The sequence below is a fragment of the Drosophila innubila genome, chromosome X, assembly GCF_004354385.1.
Source record: "Drosophila innubila isolate TH190305 chromosome X, UK_Dinn_1.0, whole genome shotgun sequence".
In the NCBI taxonomy this organism is placed as follows: Eukaryota; Metazoa; Arthropoda; class Insecta; order Diptera; family Drosophilidae; genus Drosophila; species Drosophila innubila.
This window is the reverse complement of record NC_047626.1, coordinates 32,270,784-32,291,412: the sequence shown is the minus strand read 5'-3', so window position 1 is coordinate 32,291,412 and position 20,629 is coordinate 32,270,784. Positions and strand designations below refer to the sequence as shown.

The 20,629-nt window shown below is 38.8% G+C and overlaps 2 protein-coding genes across 3 annotated transcripts; one reads left to right on the top strand and one right to left on the bottom strand.

Annotated features, from left to right (window-relative positions):
• Positions 1-6,116: 6,116 nt before the first annotated feature.
• Positions 6,117-18,804, bottom strand: LOC117779560 (rho guanine nucleotide exchange factor 10-like protein). The gene is made up of 5 exons (XM_034615796.1): positions 17,823-18,804; positions 15,570-15,806; positions 11,738-12,584; positions 10,082-10,806; positions 6,117-9,587 (listed from the first exon to the last, which is right to left on the bottom strand). Exons 1-5 carry the CDS (start codon positions 18,159-18,161, stop codon positions 7,260-7,262), a joined length of 4,476 nt encoding a protein of 1,491 aa, XP_034471687.1. The 5' UTR covers positions 18,162-18,804; the 3' UTR covers positions 6,117-7,259.
• Positions 14,720-15,539, top strand: LOC117779580. 2 transcript variants are annotated; one of them, XM_034615812.1, is made up of 2 exons: positions 14,720-15,315; positions 15,377-15,539. In XM_034615812.1, the coding sequence occupies exons 1-2, from the start codon at positions 14,755-14,757 to the stop codon at positions 15,380-15,382; spliced, it is 567 nt and encodes a 188-aa protein (XP_034471703.1). In that variant the 5' UTR covers positions 14,720-14,754; the 3' UTR covers positions 15,383-15,539. The 2 variants fall into 2 exon arrangements, with proteins under 2 accessions (XP_034471703.1, XP_034471710.1); XM_034615819.1 differs by having other exon boundaries at positions 14,992-15,082; positions 15,157-15,539.
• Positions 18,805-20,629: the final 1,825 nt, after the last annotated feature.

Sequence of the window (20,629 nt, the reverse complement as noted above, 5' to 3'; positions counted from 1 at the left end):
AATTAGCCTACTACCGTGCTTGTCTAAGCTTTTTGAAAAATGCCTCTTGACGCGCATAATTCCTCATCTGAGAACACACAACACAATCCCAACACATCAATTTGGCTTCAGAGAAAAGCATGAAACTATCGAGCAAGTTAACCGAATAACATCAGAAATACGTACAGCATACGAACATCGGGAATACTGCAGCGCAATATTCCTCGACGTCTCCCAGGCCTTCGATCGAGTGTGGCTTGAAGGTCTCATGCATAAAATCAAATCGACGTTCCCAGTGTACATTCATAAGCTTCTCGAGTCGTACCTCTACAATAGAGTCTTCGTAGTGAGGTGCAACACTACTACATCTGATGATCATATTATAGAAGCTGGAGCTCCCCAGGGAAGTGTATTGGGACCAACATTATACGTAATTTACACAGCGGACATCCCCATAAACGAGCGGCTAACAACATCTACGTTTGCCGACGACACCGCAATTTTTAGTCGTTCCAGATGCACCATATAAGAAACAGCACGTCTAGCTGAAGCGGTATTAGAGAATTGGCTAGCCGACTGGCGTATTAAAATAAATAAACAAAAGTGTAAGCACATCACGTTTACTCTCAACATGCAAACATGTCCTCCGTTAGCACTGTCTAATAGGCAACTCCCACAAACCTAATGAAGTAACGTACCTTGGCGTTCATCTTGATAGGCGGCTCACCTGGCGTAGTCACCTTGAAGCAAAAAAAGCGCAGATTAAACTGAAAGCCAATAATCTCTATTGGCTTTTGAACCACCGATCTCCTCTCAGCTTGTACTACAAAGTCCTACTCTACAATTCCACCATAAAGCCAGGGTGGACCTACGGCTCGCAGCTGTGGGGAAACGCGTCCAGTAGCAATATTGATATCATCCAGCGAGCACAGATATACGTCAGAGATGAGATAGCAAGACAAAAGGCGAGCTACAACATTAAGCTATCTTTGCACCCAAATCCTCTTGCTCAACGGTTATCTCGGGTTTGCAGTCGAACCCGCCTTAAACGAAACGACATTCCAGCCCAGCAATAAACCCTTGGGGCACCGTTGATCATATTAAGTCAACATGACAGTTAGTTAAGCTTTAAATATAAGATTTGATAAACTTATTGTAAGTCTCCCTTGGAGAAGATTCAATAAATAAAGGCAAAGTAATAAAAAAAAAAAAAAAAAACTTATTCTCCAATCCAACTCATCTTATCCTAATTCTATTTTTTAATCAAACACTATGTTTGTTGCTCTTTAAAATCTTCCTGGGCCAGACAACATTCCTAGTTGTCTCCTTAAGGAATGCTGTTCTTCTTTAGCTGCTCCGTTGCATAAGCTTTTTAATCTATCCCTTGAATCTTCAATCTTTCCATATCTTTGGAAAGAATCTTATATCATTCCCCTCTACAAAAAAGGTGGTAAGTCTAATACTTCGAGCTACAGAGGCATTGCAAAGCTAACAGCCATTCCTAAATTATTTGAAAAAATCCTTGTTTCTTCTTTGCAGCATCTCTGTAAATCGATCATTTCCCCAACACAAGACGGCTTTATTAAGGGTCGATCCCCTACGACCAACTTGTTTGAATTTACTCTGTTTATTAACGATCTACCTACTATTCTGTCCCATTCATATATATTAATGTAAGCGGATGCTGTAAAGCTTATCTTTTCATACACTGATCCCCTTCTTCATAATCGTCTGCAAGACGATGAAAACAGCTGGTTAAGGTTATAATTGCTTTTTTTCACGAGCTTATCGATAAGCATCGCGTGTTCGATAAAAAATACTGAAATTCGCCGGGGCGAATTGCAAAAAATCGGCTCATTAATTGTGAATGAGCCAAAATGATCATTCGGATTTTGTACTGAAATAAAGTCCACATTTGGGCCAAATGATGAAAATGGCGTCAAATGAGCCAAATGTGCTGTCGTGGAAATGGGCTATTAGAAACAAAATTAAATAACCTTTCAGAAGACAGTGTCCAAGCAAATGAATTAAACCAAGTAATAGACGCAGTAAGTAAAGGAATAGTAGTTATAAACACTTTAAGTTTAATTAATGAGGGAGAAGAAAAATTAGCAATAATTACATTTAGCTAACAAGAATTTACAGAATACATAGAAGATATAGAGCTTGGAGTGCAACTGAAAAGATTAGGTATTTTTAGCCCTAAATTACTAAAACATAGCCCATTATCACACGTGAATTCTAAAAAGATTTTAAGCATTAAAACTTCAACATGGCTTAAAACAACAACAAATGAAATTTTGATAATTTCCCATATTCCTCGCGAAATTTTTAGTACGCCAGTTTTCGAAATTATTCCATCTCCAGACAAAAACAAAAACATTTTAACTGAAATTATTCATGACAATTACAACTTACAAAACAACCAAGCTTACACAGTTAAACCAAAGACCTAGTTATGAACAAATGCATTACAGGAATATTAAATCAAGGATTAACCGAATGTTGATATTCAAAGACAAACAAAACTTTTGAAATTAAATACGTAGAGCCTAATATAATGTTGACATGGAATTTACCTAAAACTATTTTAAATCAAAATTGTTTGAATAGGGAAATAAGGTGACAATATAATAAAAGCATTTACTGTTCACTTCAATAAGAAGAAATATTTATTATAAGCACTATGTTAGATAACACACAAACAATTTATGTTAACAATAACGTAACTAAATTAAAACTACTTTCCTATATTCAATCAAAAGAAATTGTACAACAACAAACAAAGCATAATAATACATTTCAAATTATTACATTAACGACACTTATAATTATTATAATCACACTAATACTATATTTTAGCTTTAAGTATAAAAGCATACCACACAAAATAATTTTTAATTATAAGAAACAAACAGAACCAAATAATGTAAACTCAAACCAAACCATGTTACCAAAAAGATTTTTAAACACGGGGTCGGCAATATAATTCTAGGGGGATGTTTCTCCGCTTCAGATGTTGGTCCGTTACATTGGGTACAGGGCAATATGTGTGCCTCGGACTATGTCAACATACTTAACGTAGTTATGTTACCACATGCCCAAGAAGACATGCCGTTAATGTGGGAGTTTATGCAGAATAACGATCCCAAGCATTCGTCGAAATTGGCCAAAAAGTGGTTTGTTGACAATGAAGTGAATGTTATGGATTGGCCTGCTCAGTAACCTGACCTTAATCACTTGTTGGGGATATTAAAAAGGAGGCTGAGTGGATTGCAACCCAAAAATAAAGATGATTTGTGGAAGAAAGTCCAGGAGGAGTGGTACTCAATTGATCCTTCAATTTGACCAAATCTGGTGAAGTCTATGCCTCGTAGATGTGCTGTAGTTTTAAAAAACCGTGGTCACACTACAAAATATTAAAGTTATAAACATTTCATCGTTAATTTTTCACTTCGTTTATATTATTATTTCCAGGCGAAAAAAAAATTTTTATTTAAATTAAATATTGTTTGTAACTGAATTAAAAAAAAAACCTATTTAGTTTTTAATTATGAAAGAGAGTTATATTTACGTTAAGGAAAAATTAAAAAATTCAACTCAATGTGACGTTTTGTATAAAAAATATGAAGTTTATGAAAGAGAGAAAGTGCGTTTCTATTATTTTTTCCATGACTGTATTTTAATATTTATTAAGAGAGCACAGCAGCAACCATGCAGGCGTAGCAGCCAAAGCTTGAGAGTGTAGCTGACAGCTTTGAGTTGCACAATTAAACAGTGTTGCCAGACAGTTATGTTTTGTTTTGAGTTGCTGAAATATCCAGTGCTGGCAGACCGTTTAGTTTTGTTCTACGACAATTTTTTTTTAAATATAAAAGAAATTCAACAAATAAATTTACAAATTTTTCTATCTGCCTGCATTGATGATAAAGTTACAATGTCTAATGCAAAGGCAAGTTCAGAAATCTCTAATATCCCACAAAAAAACCTCTACACGAGGTAAAAGTCTAGTGACGAAAGCACATACCAGCCCCAAAATTACTGATATCTAATTTTATGACGAGCAAAATAATATATTTAATATAAAACTTTTAAATAAAAATATAAATAAAAAGTATTTATTATGATCGTGATGCTCACGATTTTTGCGCACAGTGCAGGGTGCCCATTTTCGTGCATTATTTTAAATTTATATTTTTATATAAAAGTTTTACATTAAACTTTATTTTGTTCGTCACAAAATTGGATATCAGAAATATGCTTTCGTCACTAGACTTTTACCTCGTATAAAGGTTTTTTTTGTGTGATAAAATCGACTGTAAACCCATATTTATATGTTTATAAATTCGCTGGCAACACCAGGCTTTTCATAAACCACAGAAGAGCAATGGCAAAATATTTTTAGAATGTATGTTTTAATCAGATTTTTTTAATACACACAATATAATCTTTAGTTACTGAAAATGTAATTTGATTGTGTGAGTGTTGTTTATTTTTGTCAATACAAATTATTGCAATATTCTATGATATTAAACAGTATGTGTAAATAGATATAAATTAATATTTATAAATGAATTCTTAGCTCTTCAAAAGTCAATATGCATGAGTATAAATCTGAGTGCATATCGTACAGAGATTCAAAATTTTCATAATTTTATAATGACTTCTATTAAGCGTATCAAATCTTGTTTAATTATATCGTTAAAAATTTGCTAGATGTGTTATTATGTGTGTAAACTTGGAAGTCTGTATTGTTTACATTTACATGTGTAAGTCTATGTGCATATCTATATGTAAATCAGGGGTACCACCCCTCGCAAAAATATATGGAGTTTTGAAAGATTTTCGATTGGCTTGGCACCCCTATATATGTATGCATCTATTTTGAATTCGAACTTAAAAGTCGTACATACGAGTACATATGTAAAGGGTGTTTATTTTTTAGATAGAACTTCGAAATGAAAAAAAAACACAAGAAAATCGTTTTAATGTCCATCAATTTGGCTTCGTTGGAAGGATTATTTTATGCCATTAGTGTTTAAATATGATCTTCGGCATGTGGCCGCCGCGGCCGGCTCGAATATAGCCAAGTCTAGAGGTCCTGTTTTCAAGCATTTGGAGCCGTATGTCGGCAACAACGCGACGAATGTTCGCTTCAAAGTCCCCTAACGTTTGTGGTTTGTTGGCGTAGACGAGCGAGTTCACATATCCCCAAAAAAAAATAATCCAATGGTGTCAAATCACACGATCTTGGTGTCCAATTGACAGGTCCATTCCGCAAAATTATGCGGTTAAATAGTCGGTTATCATGGCTCTATACCGGTTTCCATTAACGGTAACTGACTCTCCAGCATCATTTCGAAAGAAGTATGGCCCTATGACTCCACCAGCCCATAGAGCACACCAACCAGTCAGTTTTTACGGATGTAATGGCGTCTCAAGTGTCTCATGTGGACTTTCTGCACTCCAAATGCGGCAATTTTGCTTGTTGACGTAGCTATTCAACCAAATCTGAGCATCATCACTGAACAAAATTTGCGACGAAAATCAGCATCAAGATCAATCTCATTTTCGGCCCATACACTAAAATCACGACGCATTGCATGGTCTCGCGGCCTTAATTCTTGAACAAGCTGGATCTTGTAAGGTCGTAAGCCAAGACCTTTGCGCAAAATCTTCTAGAAAGTTGTTGGACAAAGCTCCAATTGCTGTGCACGGTGGCGAATCGATGCATTCGGGTCCTCTTCAACACTTTGCTCTACAGCGGCAATTGTTTTTTCGGTGCTCACTGTTCGACGTCCCTGCAGATGCGTATTATCACATAGAGTAGTGCGAAAACGATCCATGGTTAACCGTATTAATTGCTCGACATAATCGTCCATAAAATGGACGGAGCTTGCGGTAAACTTCGCTAACTGAACCATTATTTTCGAAATCAATTTTGCACAATTTGCAAGCGTTGTTCTTTTGTCAACCTGTTCATGATTTTATGGCATACTAAACTGAACATAAATGACAAAAGAATTGCCAGATTTAACAACAAAAAAATGTCAGCTTTATCTCTAATCGAAAAACCAACCTCTAAAAAAACACCCTTTACATATATTGTTTTCAAACATTAAAACAGACATTGTACGTACGAGAAATGAATATAATTTTATTCATAAATAAACACATACATCTTAGTATGTAATTGGTTGTGTTTTTTGATAGATAAATAATATTTTATTCAAGATTCTAATTGGCGCGGTTCGAGTGTCAGTTACTTTTTTAACAAAATAAATGACAATCCCTTATTAGAAGTAAGTTTTTAGCAAAAAAAAAATAAAAAAATAGATAAATGATAATAAATGATTTCATTGATACATTGAAATCGATTATGCATATAGTAGATCTATGTATGTATTGTATATCTATATCAATAGAGCTAAATGTATTTTTAGGTTGTATACATAATAACTGTTGTACACAGAACATTATTTGCGTATTGGATTTGCAGATGTTTTTTGTTTTTTATTTAATTTCAACTCTCTGCACAAAAAAGTATTATTATTGACAAATACATAGCATGTGTATTTGGATATTCATTTTATATATGTAACAGACATTCATATAAAATTATATTATATTATATATATATATTGTATATTATATGTATAAATTAAAATTTTAAAACAAAAATTTGGCTTACGTCTAAGGCTTTCACCCATAAGGCGACAAGAAAAATTTGTTTAAATAAGGCGCAGTTCTTTGTTTGCTTAATGGTTGGGTTCAACAGGTATGCAAGTGTACATGTACATATGTATGTATTCATATGCAATACATTTGATGCAAAAAAAAGAATAAACAAACTTATTATCGAAGCTACTCTCGTTTATCCATCCAACAAAGAATAGTTCGCCACAAGATCATAATTAATCTTAGCCTAATACTATTAAATATACATGAGCAGAATAATAATATACATTTGGCGACCGATATCATAAAGTGTATCATGGTTCTTTCTGCCTGAGGCTAATCTAGAACTGCATTAAGCTTCCGCCCCGCTTTAGCTTAGTCAGTCGCTTAAGTTTAGCGCTTAACACACCGCCAGCAGCTATTTTCTCACCATCCGTCCGCCAATGAGAGTTGCCAAGACCAGCTCTGCGTTCCGTTCGAAAGCGGACACGTCCATGCCGCTGCTCTTCAACACGTCGCCACAGCTCCATCAAAGGATGGTGCTGATGCGGATGGTGGTGCGGGTGTTGCTGCATCGTACAGCAGCACACCAACTCCTGCGATTATAACTTCTTCTCCCAGACCACAATATGGGCATCGTTTGAGTTTGCCGTCAGCGGTGAGCAAGTCCCAGAACTGCTGCCTTGACCAGTAGCACCGCTTGGGCCGAAAGTATTCTTGTGGCTAGGCGAACTGGCGCTGCTGTTGTACCACACATGTCGCCAGTAGCCGCGGCCTCCCATTAAGGTGATTACGGTGCGCGGTCCGTCAGCACTGAGCTGCTGCTGTTGTTTCGAGTTTTGTTTTTGTTTCCGTTTTAGGGTTGCCACAGCTGCTGGTGCCGCTTGCTGCTTATCGGATGGAGCTGGCTGCGTTTGCATCATTTTAAATCCGTCCTCAGACTTTGGAGTGCTGTGTGCCTGATGCTGCTGCTGGTGAATATCGGCGGTGGTCATTAGACCGTTCTCAGATATGTTGCCTAGATCGCTGCCCGTACCGGATGTCTTATGGCTGGCGCTGCTACTGTTGCGTGAAACGGATCGTCCCCCAAAGAGGCGTATTCCCATACTCTCCTCGCTGCCTGACGAAGTGTACAAGCTGGACGATTTTGAGTCCACTGACCAGTTCGACAAGTCCAAGGAACGCGGTCGAGCAGCTTTCATGCGTAATCGCCGGTCCAGAGTGCACACCTTTCCGGGTATGGAGGCAAGCTCAGGATCGGAACGCCGCATGCCCTCGTACATCATGTCCATGAGGTTGCCCTGCGTTCCCTCCTCAGCGTCGTAGTCCTCCTTGACGAAAATCAATTTACCATAGAGACCATATACATCGCAGTAACCGTGTTCCCCTCCGTGTTGCGACAATGTGCTTGTGTTTGAATGTAGTCCCGCACTTCCAATGCCTGTCATGGCCGAGCCCAGTCCTCGTGGTAATGTCTTAGACATACGTGAGCTGGCATCACATCCAACACCACCACTGGTTCCTCCTAAATCTCGAAAGCGCTTGCGATGAAATGCAGGCGAATTGGCCAGTGAGGCGCGTATTTTGGCGGTGAAACTCTGGTCTAGCGAATGCTGCTTGTCTAACTTGGAGCTACGCGGCGAGGATGTGAACGGGAGTGCTGTTGCCGTAATGGAGTCTGGTGGGACCTCGGAGTTCAGTTCTCGGTGGTCACGTAGCAGGCAGGTGGCAGGTGGGTTCGACACAGAGATTGAACCGTGATCGTCCTTGGGCAAATCACGGCGTAATATGACTATACTTTCATCTAGATCTGTTTCAGACAGCTTCTTGGGATCTGATTCGATAGCAGGCAGCTGCAGATCCTCGCCCATGCTGGGAACCGTGTTCACTAGTGGAGCAGATAGCGCAGCTGCGCCGACCGTTGGCTTGTAAGCCGAATAAACCTTCGGTATGAGCGGCAAGAAAAACGTGATGGGGCCAAAGTGAGCGTGACAGGACATACTGATGCCACCACTGATGATCGGCACACCCTCGAGGCGGGGTAGCGGTATGATAACAGCAATTCCCACATTAGTGCCTACCCAGAGCAGTCCCTTACATGCCATGAGGGCGGTCACGTAGATGGAGCTGTTGTTAAGTGGTTGCTCCTTCTTGCCGTCATTGCGCAGCACGCTGGATGCTATATTGATGTCTTGCAGGTGCTTGAATGTCTCTGTGTGGTACAGACAGAGCATCGTCGAGTTTTTCAAGGAAATCCAGAGTCCAATGCCCGAATGTGCCATCAGATTAACTTGCTGATTGGCGCCATGTTGGACCTCAAAGCTGCGCTGCAGTTCCCCATTGAGGGCATTAAGGACATAGACGCGATTGGCGCACGATGCGTATATATTCATATTGATGGGCAACAAACTTGGCACCGGCATCCCGCTATCACCAAGTGCAACTTGCTGCGGATCGCGCAACTGCCAAACGCCGTCATGAGCGCGTCTAAAGATCAGCACTATGGCATTAGAGAGTGACACGTAGACTGCATCAAAATGGTAGAGAATGTGCTGCACTGCGCCCGGTACTGCATAGCTTCCCAGATATTCCTCCTGCTCTGGATTACGCGCCGAGTATACTAGAAGCTTGCGACTATCCGTACCTAGCCAGACAAGATCACCCAATAGGCTATTGGGCTCATTCCGTGTCCGACACTGGTCAAGTCCCTTGATAAACTCTAGTGCCGTCACTTGCGTCTCCACCAGATCAAAGGCGCCAGCTTCGCGCAGATTGCCCGCCTGTTGCGGATGCTGGGATAGCACGGTAATATGAGACGAAGTGCCATCGCTGCTGCACATCCAAAGGTAATTGAGTTGCTTATGGCGACGTCGCGCATTTCCGCTCTGTTTTGTGTCATTGGCAATGCTATAGTAGCATCCACAGCGCACCTAACCGAACAAAAAATAAATTGTTAATTGATTTATTGGATTATTTGGTAATATTCTTTAATGCTGGATTGATCATCAAATATTGTGAAACAATTGTTCTCGAGGGTCCTCGACTTCTTATTTAATTACGTGGAGAAATTACTTGACCAAAGCTCTCTTAAGTTTCAATTTCATAGTTGCATGTTTTACTACAAAAATCAAGTGTGATTCCTATAAAAATATTATGGGAACAAGTTTCAAAATTTGATGTTTTTCATTAATATCACGTTTCCAAAGTCACGCAATAAAAAAAAAATATATGGTTCCTAATTTTTATAGCAAATTTCGCAATTTTGGTTTTTAATTACAAGAGAACCATGGCCGACCGTCGAGTAATTTCTTCACGTATATTTTTTATAAAAAGTCGCGAACCATCAATAATATTTCTTAAAGTGATTATTGGTGATCTGGCCAGTACTTTTGGCCAGGACTGTTCCTGACTGATTGTCGCCTACCTCCGTTTGATGCTGTGAGCGGTAGACGGGCATTGCCTTGACAAAGAGGGGCATTTTGCGAGATTGCTTCTGCTGGACGGCCTCCTGCAACTGTTGCTGCTCGTAGGTGTGCAGCGTTGACTGTAGACTTGCCGACAGTTGTTGTGGACTGTGAGCATTGGGACGCTGGTGGTGCGAATGCGAATGATGTTGTTGGGATCCTGACGACGTTGAAAAGCGTTCCCAGGCCGGTGAATTGTTTGGATCGAGAGCCAATTGTGCCAATCGCAACTCAGTAATCCATTCCTTTTTCACACTTGGCGTTTGCGTTTGGAATGTGAAGGTCTCCTCCTTGCCGGACTTGTGGCGAACAGTTAGCTGCAAGCAGCAAGAGTCCACCCAGGCCATTTCCTCATCCTTACGTTGTATCGAGCCCTGTATCGTATTAAGCACGTTGCGTGTTGTATTCGAGTTTAACTCCTTGTAGCTGCCTTTTAGGCTTCCAACCAAGTCGTGTATTCGCGAGATCACCTCATAGTCATACATTAGTGTGCTCATTTCATTGCACAGATTATCCGCCCCGTTCGTTAACTGTGCGGCTGGCAAGCCATGAGCATCCCCGAGGGTATATGGTCCGATGCCACTGACCCCAGGTTGCCCATGACCAGAGAGGGTTGAGTTCGCATAGCCGCCGCTAGTGTTTCCCGTGCTGCTATTGGACTTGAGACTTCCTATACGATTTAAACCTGTAAGAAAGTCATAAGCATCAGTCATAGATGAAATATAATAAATTCAATAAAGGGACTATTTGAAGGTTTTTTTTAGACCCCGTACTTTAAAAAAGACATTGGTCTAACAAGTTTTATTTTAAAGAATTAACAGGCAGAAGGATGCGTTGCACGCCCTATAAAGTATTTATATCCTTGATCAGCATCAATAGCCGATTCGATATAGCAATGTCCGTTTTTCTGTCTGTCCTGACGTCTGGATGAACACCGAGCTTGTAAGCAGATCAAGATTGTTTCAAAATTAGTCCACGCTTCTTTAACGCCTACAATTTTACATTTACATTTTATATCCACATTATCTCAGAGCCTTTAAATGCTAGAGACACCAAAGTTGGTATGTAGGTTCCTCTATATTGCAAGCAGATTAAGTCGGTTTCGTTTCTTGGATCGGACCACAATATCATATAGCTCACATAGGAGAGATCGGTCGAAAATCAAGCTCGAATCACCATTATCCGAAGAAAAAGTTCGACTTATGGAGACTTCGAGTTACGGAATTTTTTTTATTTTAAGTATATTAAAAGAAACTACAAACAGATAGAATTTGCATTTAAGTTGGTCTTATACATCCTGACCGAAATTCGGTCCACTATATCATATAGCTGCCATAGGACCAATCGGGCGAAAGTCCAGTTTAAGTATGGACAAACTTTTATGGTTTTTTAGACATCGTAGCCAATCTGATAGGATATGCATTTTATTTGGTCTTATTTAATATTTTATAGGATTATATAATATTTTTTTTTTTTTTTTTTGCTATTTTTAGCAATTTTGTTTTTAATTTAGCAATTTTAGCCCACAATATTCTGGCAGCACTGACTGTAGCATTGCGAGCGAATCTGATTACTGTCCCTTATTAAAGACTTATTTAGATGATGAGAAAACGTACTTGCTGTTAATATTCTGGATAGTGTGGCCGATGTGCTGTTATCCATGATGTCGACATCATTCACTGGGAACATCCATTTGAAAGTGAGCTTTTCGGTTGCACCAAAGTCATGCGACTGTTTGGGAGCAACAGACACGCAGATAACCTTATCATTAAGCAGGAGCAGACGTCGCTGTTTGCATTTGATTATGAAACCAGCCTGATTGAATTCCATGTGAGTGACATTATCCTCCCGCAGGAGATATCGGGCTCGATTACCACTGCTATCGCTTGAATTGTTAAGGGAGCGGGTGTTGAAGGTGCCGCTTATATGACCAAGCATTTCCTTAAATGCCTGATACTGTTCCGCTTCACGCTTGTTTTCGTTAAGTAGCTCGGCAAGCAACTCCAGCTGAGAGAGTGCCAACTGCAGGGACATTCGATCATGATGGCCCTGTGGCGTATACTTTAGCAGATCCTGCAGAAAGAGTATGAATTGGGGAAAGCGCTGAACCGGCTTCACCATTAGGCCGAAAAATGAGAGACGATCATGGGCGCTTATCTGTTTAACCTTGAAGAAATCGGCTAGTGCCGATTTGCGTTTCTCTTCCATTTTGGCCAGCTCCATGGCGGCCGAAAAGTTGTTTATGAATCCCGAATAAATCTCCAGCAATTGTGGCTTGCCAAAGGCGCTCACAAAACAGTCTCCAATCTTCTCATCCCGATCCCAGTTGCGCACACATTCGGCCAATGAGATGCGAAACAATTTGTGGGAGTGAAGAATGTCTGGCAAGCAATGAAACAAAGTAGCGATCTTTGCCGAATTTAACACTGGTGGGCTGCACTCCTCGAGTGGTTTTTTGTAATCCTGTGTAGAACAGAGAGACAGGAAGAGAAAGAGGGAAGATAGTTAGTATATTTTCAATAGGGTGTTCTTTTTTTAAAGTCGATTGTTTACCAAAACGTTGACTTATCTCTGATCGCCATTTGAATGCTGGGGTTTTTCTTGGTTCTTTAACTAATTTTGCAACTACTTTTGTAAGTTTGAAATGGGTTAAATGAAAGTTAAATAATTAAAGTGAATGATTGTGAGAGTGTGATAGATACAATTTACATACATACGAGTATATGTATGTTGTCATGTTAGTATTAATATTGGAGTTAGTTATGACGGAGAGTGGCGGCATATGACGTGGGAATTGAATGGCATGTAAAAAAGAAAACAAATGAGTTGACATGAGAGTTAGCATTAGTCGGTGGTAATTAGAGTCATAGCGAGTTAAATGATGAATAATCGGTGCAAGTAGCAAAACGCAACTATTTAGATGGAAAATAAATTTACGTTCAACAAAATCTATCTTTAGGGCAATTCACTATATATCCTTAATCTTACAAAAAAAAAAGCTCTTCACGAGGTAAAAGTCTATTGATAAAAGTCTAGATGCCCCAAAATTTCTGATATCCAATTTTGCGACGAACAATATACAATTCAATACATAAATATAAAATTATAGTCATAATTGTAAATAAAAATAGTTTGGCAATCGTCACTCCGCGAAAAAGATACAAAAAAGTACCTTTAACCCAAAAATAGCTTTGCGCACTGTGCCGAATGCCGAACTATTTTTATTTATAATTATGATTATAATATTTATATAATTTAAATACTTAATTGAATATTGTTCGTCACAAAATTGGATATCAGAAACTTTGGGGCATCTAGACTTTCGTCACTAGACTTTTACCTCGTAGAGGTTTTATTTGGAAGATATCAGAAATTCTTTTGTTTCATAGGAAGACCCTAACAATTTAATTCTTTTTACTTATAACTGCCCGCAATGCTACAAAAAAAAACTTTTTGGCAACACTGATTATTACTGCAACGCAAAAGCTATGCTACAAAAAAATCTCAAGCAACCCTGATTATTTCCGCCGAGCAAAAGCTATCTGCTTCAAAGGTTTGCTGCTGTGTAACGTTATTGCTGCTGTCATATTTCAACACTACGTTATATGTATGTATACACTTGTTTGTTAATATCTTGAGAAATCTAATTTTTACAGATATGTGTGATATATCAAAAAACGCGGAATTCTATTGACTATAGCATATTAAAGTTTGATAAAAACGTTGAATGCCAATTTTTTAAAATCGAAAAAATGTGAGACAAAAAACCTTTTTTCCCTGAGCACTTTAGAAAAATGTTAAAGGGTACGTCTAAGTGCCCTTAAATTTACCTTACCAATGATATATAGGACATATCTGTTTTAACAAAAAGTCGTAGAACAAACACTTCTAGATTTTCGAAGTGGAATAAATCCCCATCATCAAAGCAAAGTTTTTTAGCGCTTTGATACAAACAAACAAAACAACTGACATTTCACTTGACTTGGAGAAGTCCACTAAAAATTTAAAATTTAATTATCTTTTAAACTTGTTGTCGGATTTGGGTGATCGAGGTAGCAATCGACGCGTAATTTGATAAGAATTTTTATAAAATTTTACCAATAGGTCCCAACGGCCCCATTACACCCCCGTATCTAATAATCCAGGTGAGTTAGTAAAAGTTGTAGTATGCCATTTTGTTAGTAAGGTATATTGTGATATAGGTAATTTTTTTAAGATAAACTTTTCATTTGAGTTGAAGCTCTCTTTTCTAAAACTGAAATAATTTTCTTTCAATTTATCATTTAACTAAAATTAAACAGTGTGACTGTACTTTATGAAACTAGCCATTAGTTGATAAATGACACTATCCAACAATATTAATGATTAAAAAAGTTGTGGTTTAATATTTAGTTGGATAACTTATCAGCCTGCTCTCGTTATAGAAATTTGGGGAAAAAATTACAGTGCCTCTAAGGTTGCCATGAGAACTAACTTATATTTGATTAAGAACCCACATAGCCTACAGGTAAATGACACAATTTACAATCAATTCATAAGGGAAAGTTTATATGAAATATAAGAATAATTATTACATATTAGCAAATTTACATAACTTGATTAAATTTTGGACATACAATTCCCATTTTACAAGATGGCTTGCAAATTGCTGGTAGAAGTTCCTAATGAGGATAAAATTTTGGAATTGGATGCGGACAAGGTTTGTCTAGTGACCGACACATTCAGCAAGGCGGATATGTATCTGGAGTCCGAAACCAAGCAGGGATATATTAAGCTCAACGCACCTGGACTATATAATTTTCAACTGCCGGAACCCGGGTGCTTAAATGATGTCATCACACAATATGAGGATGATTCAACATTAACGGACAACTGGACAAAGGAGGATGTAGATGAGATAAATTTGATAAGAACCCAGGATGGAATGCAGCTTGGACACCTGCAAAGAGATACCACCACAGGTGAGATGTACATGCTATTTCCACTTGAAATTGATCTGCTCCTGAGCCCTGATCCAAGTTGCAATATGAAACAGCCCGCAGAAGGTCAATCAAATATCAGTTCGGTTGATTCTGCAATAACGCTCGCCCAAAGTGATGATGCAGAAGAGGACGCCTCGCAGACAACGTTGACGGATACACCCAAACCAAATGAAAATCAAGTCCAACTCTTGCATATGGAGGAGGAACGCGAAGTGAGCCGATTTGTGCTGCCAAAGATGTGTCTTAACTTTAGACTTACACTCAAAATTGCAGACCTGATCAACGAAGATGATGAGGGGTCGAATGAAGACTTGGAACTGGTTGACTAGACAATCGAATGTAAATACCCGAACACACACAATTGTGCTTTTTTGGATTGATAAATTTCATGTTCAAGGCAGATCTAAGTGCTTGACACTGAGTGTTGTGCTGAATTGAATACTTTTTGTTGGTACTGGTTACTCACATTGACTAGACGTTGTAATGTGGCCACGTACGAGTTCTCGCTGTGCACGATGGCAGCCACAATGTGTCGCCGTTTGAGCTGCTGCTGTGATAGTCCAGGTGGTGCCGGTGGCAACATTGGCACTTTTAGACGACCTTGAGTGATACTCGCGGTGGCATTGGCCCTACTGCCCGGTGGTATCATCAGGTCCATGTCGTATCGGTGGCTTCCCGGTGCAGAAATCTCATCGTCCTCATACTGAAATAACACATGGTATATATTAGGTTTCACACATCATATCTCTAACACTGGGATTTAATTTAATAACTATTTATACCCTGAGCCCATTTAAAATGGGCAAAAAAGGGTATAATGTGTCTGGCAGAATGTATGTAGCAGGCAGAAGGGGGCGTGGTAGACCCCCAACTATAAATATAGACTATATATATTCTTGGTCAGGATCATCAGCCGAGTCGATTGAGCCATGTCCGTCTGTTTGTCCGTCCGTCCGTCTGTTTGAACGTTTTAAACTTGGTATGTAGGTTCCTGGTTACCATAGGCAGATCAAGTTTATTTTTATTTTTGGATCAAACCACTATATCATATAGCTGCCATAGGAACGATACATCGAAAATGAAGTTTAAGTATGAAAAAGTTTTTGTTTGTTGAGATATCAGAACGAAACTGATAGAATATGCATCTGGGCTGGTATTTTATTTTCTGACCAAGTTTGGCTAAAATCGGACCACTATATCATATAGCTGCAATAGAGTCGCTCAATCGAAAATGAAGTCTTAGTATGAAAAAGTTTTTTGTTTTTTAAGATATCTTAACCAAACTGATAGAATATGAATTTAACTTGGTTTTTTCCATCCTGGCCGAAGTTTGGTCAAATCGGTCCACAATATCATATAGCTGTCATAGAACCGATTGGTAGAATCTAACCAACCTGATAGAATATGCATTAATGTTGGTTTTGTACATTCTGACCAGATTTGGTTCAAATCGGTTCCATACATCATATAGCTGCCATAGGAACAATAGGTCGAAAATGAACTTTTATAAAAGAGTATCTTGGCACAGGGTAACCTACTGTCGAGCGTGCTCGACTGTAGCCGCACCTCACCGCGAGCGAAGCGAGCACGGGGCGGAGTCCATAATTTCGTTTTGAAGAGATGTAGGAAATATAACCTCCGATAAGATAAGGACCAACAAAAAAACGGTCGAATATGAAATGACTTCAACCTACAGATATTCCATGCAGATTCATTACTCTTACGTTGTCGGCGCTTAGTTCTTCGAAGAATTCGATTATACCGATACGGTTATTGGAGATCGTTACTTAAACATTTCGAAAGAGTTTTTCTATTCAGAACTGCACTATGTTTTGTGTGCTTTCAACAAGGTGGTGTAGCTCCTTACATAGTCTAAGACAAAAGATTTCCAATAAACTCATTTCAAGAAACTCCACATTCCGTTGTTCCCCAGATCGCTTGACCTTACTACATTCAATTTTTTTTTTTGTTGGTTATTGCAAACAGAAAGTCTATAAGGCAATACCAACAAATTTGGATCAACTTAAGCAATTCATTCCAGAGATAATTTTAGTTATGCCCACCTCAACTCTCCCGGCAGTAAAAAACAAAACTTTCTGAAAAGATGACGCACATACGTTATCGATTTGGGAGGACATTTAAATTCAATTTTTTTTTTTAATAATTAAGCTGTATTTTATAAAATTGAATGAGCTTTAACATAAATACAAAAAAATTTGATCCAAGCCCTGAAAAGAAGTTATTTGAGTTTCTTAATGTAGCAAAATTATATAAAAAGGGGTATTCTTGCATTTTTAAAGCACTGGTGTAGAGAATTTAACCATCGCCATGTTACTAAATTACTTCCTTAGTTCACCTTCCCCAACAGAACGACTAGAAACTTCTATCCACTACATTTAACTATGCTTTGTCTAATCGTTTTCGAGTATTTTGCTCTGATTACAATGAGCAATATAATTTAATGCAATTAATCTCTCCCTTATTAAAGTTTCCCTGTTCAACATAGCGAACTCCGGATAATCTCTGATCTCACTGGGCTGTGAGAAAAATTTGTGATAAATCCTATCTCATAAATTCGGATATTTATCGTAATTTTTTAGTTTATTTCTTTAATATTGATCCGAATGGGGTTGGCTGCAACAAATATCAGTTATTAATAAAGACATAAACTTATATTTTTATAAAAAATAAATAAGTGAATTTATTATTATTAAGTTACCTCAGGCACGCCAGGCATCATATTACTAGCGCTTCGATTGTTGGCTAGCTTCTCAGGTGATGCGGCATCCAGCGTTAAAGTCGCTGTGGCTGATGACTTAAGTGTAGTCGTATTGGCACCGACAGCGACAGCCGCATCCGGTATATCAATACTGGAGCCCGAAAACTGACGACCATCCCGTCCGCCGACATCGTACTGATGTGATGAACCTCGCCGTATTGAGAACCAGCGCGAAAGACGACCACCCGGCGATTCACCAGGAGTGATGGCATCCTCGCGCTGTGCACCTGATGCACCTGAGGTGGGCATCGTGCAGGCGCTTGCTCGTCGCATAATCATGTTGCTGTCCCGGGTGTCATTCAGGCTGCCCTGCGGCTGGGAGGGGTGGGAAACTGTACTGGAATGGGAATTGGAGGAGGCAGCCGTGCGCCATTTGTCAAAAGACAAGTGCTGCTTGGCTTTGTTAAAGGTGGAACGCAATTGTGAATTGCGTGGATTTCCAGCGCTTATCGAAGTCACGCTGATGCTGGTCTGGTCCTCTTCGGTTAATACCTCCTCGTCGGAGTGACTGCAGGCTGTTGACGCCTCTCGCTGTTCGCGTCTCGGTGACTTTGTGTCTCGTTCGCTGCTGCTGCTCGCGCTCCCACCAACACCGACTCCGACACCAACACCAACGGTAGCCTGGCCACCGTTGGCGCTGAAGCTTCCGCCGGCAATTGTGGAGCTGTCTGCCTGCTGGCCGATCTGTTTTTTGCTCTTTGCCCTCTGTTGTTGCTGTAGCTGCTGCTTCTGCTGCTGTTGTTGTTGTTGTTGCTCAGCGATGCGTCGACTGAAGGCGCTTTGTAGCTGTGCTGTGGTCACGCTGGCCTTATTACTGATTCCTCCTTGTACTGTTATAAGCGAGGATGTCTGAATCTGATGCGGCTGTTGCTTTTCGCCTTCCGCCAATGTATCCTTCCATGAGCCAGAGTTCACTTTTAGTTCATCTATAAAATATTAGATACAAATAAGTCGGTAAGATGGTTGGTTGGATAACTTTCGTTGGTTTCCTATGGTTACTTCTGATGACGCCATCCGCGACAATATTAGTAGTGATTGAAAAGTATGATGCGGCAATTTGACGCCAGTTGGATTAAGTAACTGATTGACACCATTTGGTCATGACCATGGACCATGAGCAAAAGCAAGCGTGGGCCGCCCGCAGGCGCCCAGTATTAAATCCCATAGCCAATGCCGTACAGTGGGAAACCTGCCAGATTAGCGTATATAAATTCAAAATCAAATCTCAAAAATGGTTTTTATTAGTGGTGTTAATATTAATTTTAGATCGAGTTTTATATCGAAATAGAAAACCACCAAAAATAATAATCGAGTTGTCGATACATCGGAAAATAGTAGATCAAGTTGCAAATATCGAGTTTTAAAAAAAAATTTTTTTAATTTGAAAACACAATTGTAATCGGAAAATACACGCATACTTTTATTATAACTCTTATTTTTCTTGCATTGTTTTCATGTTTTGTTTTCTATCGTTTTTTCCCACAGTGTGCGCCGCACCAAATTGGTTAACAAATCAAAGTTTTTGCTAAGCATATGAACTGTCGTCGTTTGAAGTGACCATGGCCACAGGCAAGCGCAGCAGCAGCAGCCAGTAGCCAACAGCAACAAATAACAAGTAACCTGCAACTAGCAAATAGACCAGTAATGACAACAGTGTCAGAATAAACCATTAGAATACCCAGCCACTCAACATTCAGAAACTTTGCATATGCCTTTCGGCATTAACAGCATTTATCATGCCTAGCAAACAACTATCCGGATCAAACAACGACCACAACAGCAAGCAGAACAGCAAAATCGCACAGTGGGGCCATTTCTCATTTTGAGTTGCAAAAATCATATCTTTTGAACCAGTAAAGATTATTTAAAAATTAAAAAAAAAAACTTATTAAGCTTTAAAATGACAGCTTGTACAGGGTGATTGGTCTACTGTGTGATTCAGGCTTGACGGTCAAAGTTGAAAAATATTTTACTTGTAAAATTAAAAAAAAAATCATTTTTTTGTCCGAAATAAACATTTTAATCTCTTTTCATACTCTAAACAACATTTTTTTAGAGCTCTTTTTTTAATTTCTGATAAAAAAAAGTAAACAAGTGAAGAATCTAATTTTTTTCAGCATTTTAATAGAAGTAAATATACTTTTCAGATTAATTCCAAACTAGTGGGCCGGTGCCGGTGTGTGGGCCGGTGTCGGAGACCCCGTACTTACTATGGCAAAAACTAAGAATGGAAAAAATTAAAAAATATTTAGTTAACTTAAATGTATATTCTCTCAGATTGGTTACGATGTCTTATAAACCGTACTTTAATACAAGAAATTCAAATATTCCTTTAGCAACTGTTTTTGCACTTTTGTCTGTTACTGGTATTGTAATTAGATATTTAGTTAGATCGCATTTTATAGTTATTGCGTACTCATTGTCTGTACGAGGTAATGGTCCGATTGTATCTATTAAAACAGTGTCAAATGCAGTATTTTGACTATTTGTTTAAATCATTGTTGACATTTCACACAAGTCTTCACATTATTTGTTATTGTCTTTGTCATTTGGGCCCAATAATAATATTTCTAAATTTTTAACAGGGTACGCGTAATTCCAGTATGGTCTCCTACAATAGGATCATCATGGTATTTCGACAGTATTGCTTTAATTTGACTTTCGTCATTTTTGTCTATTTGTGTCACTTTTGTTAGTAGCGCTACTTTTAAATTATTTAAATATTTACTGCCCATATTTTTAAATTC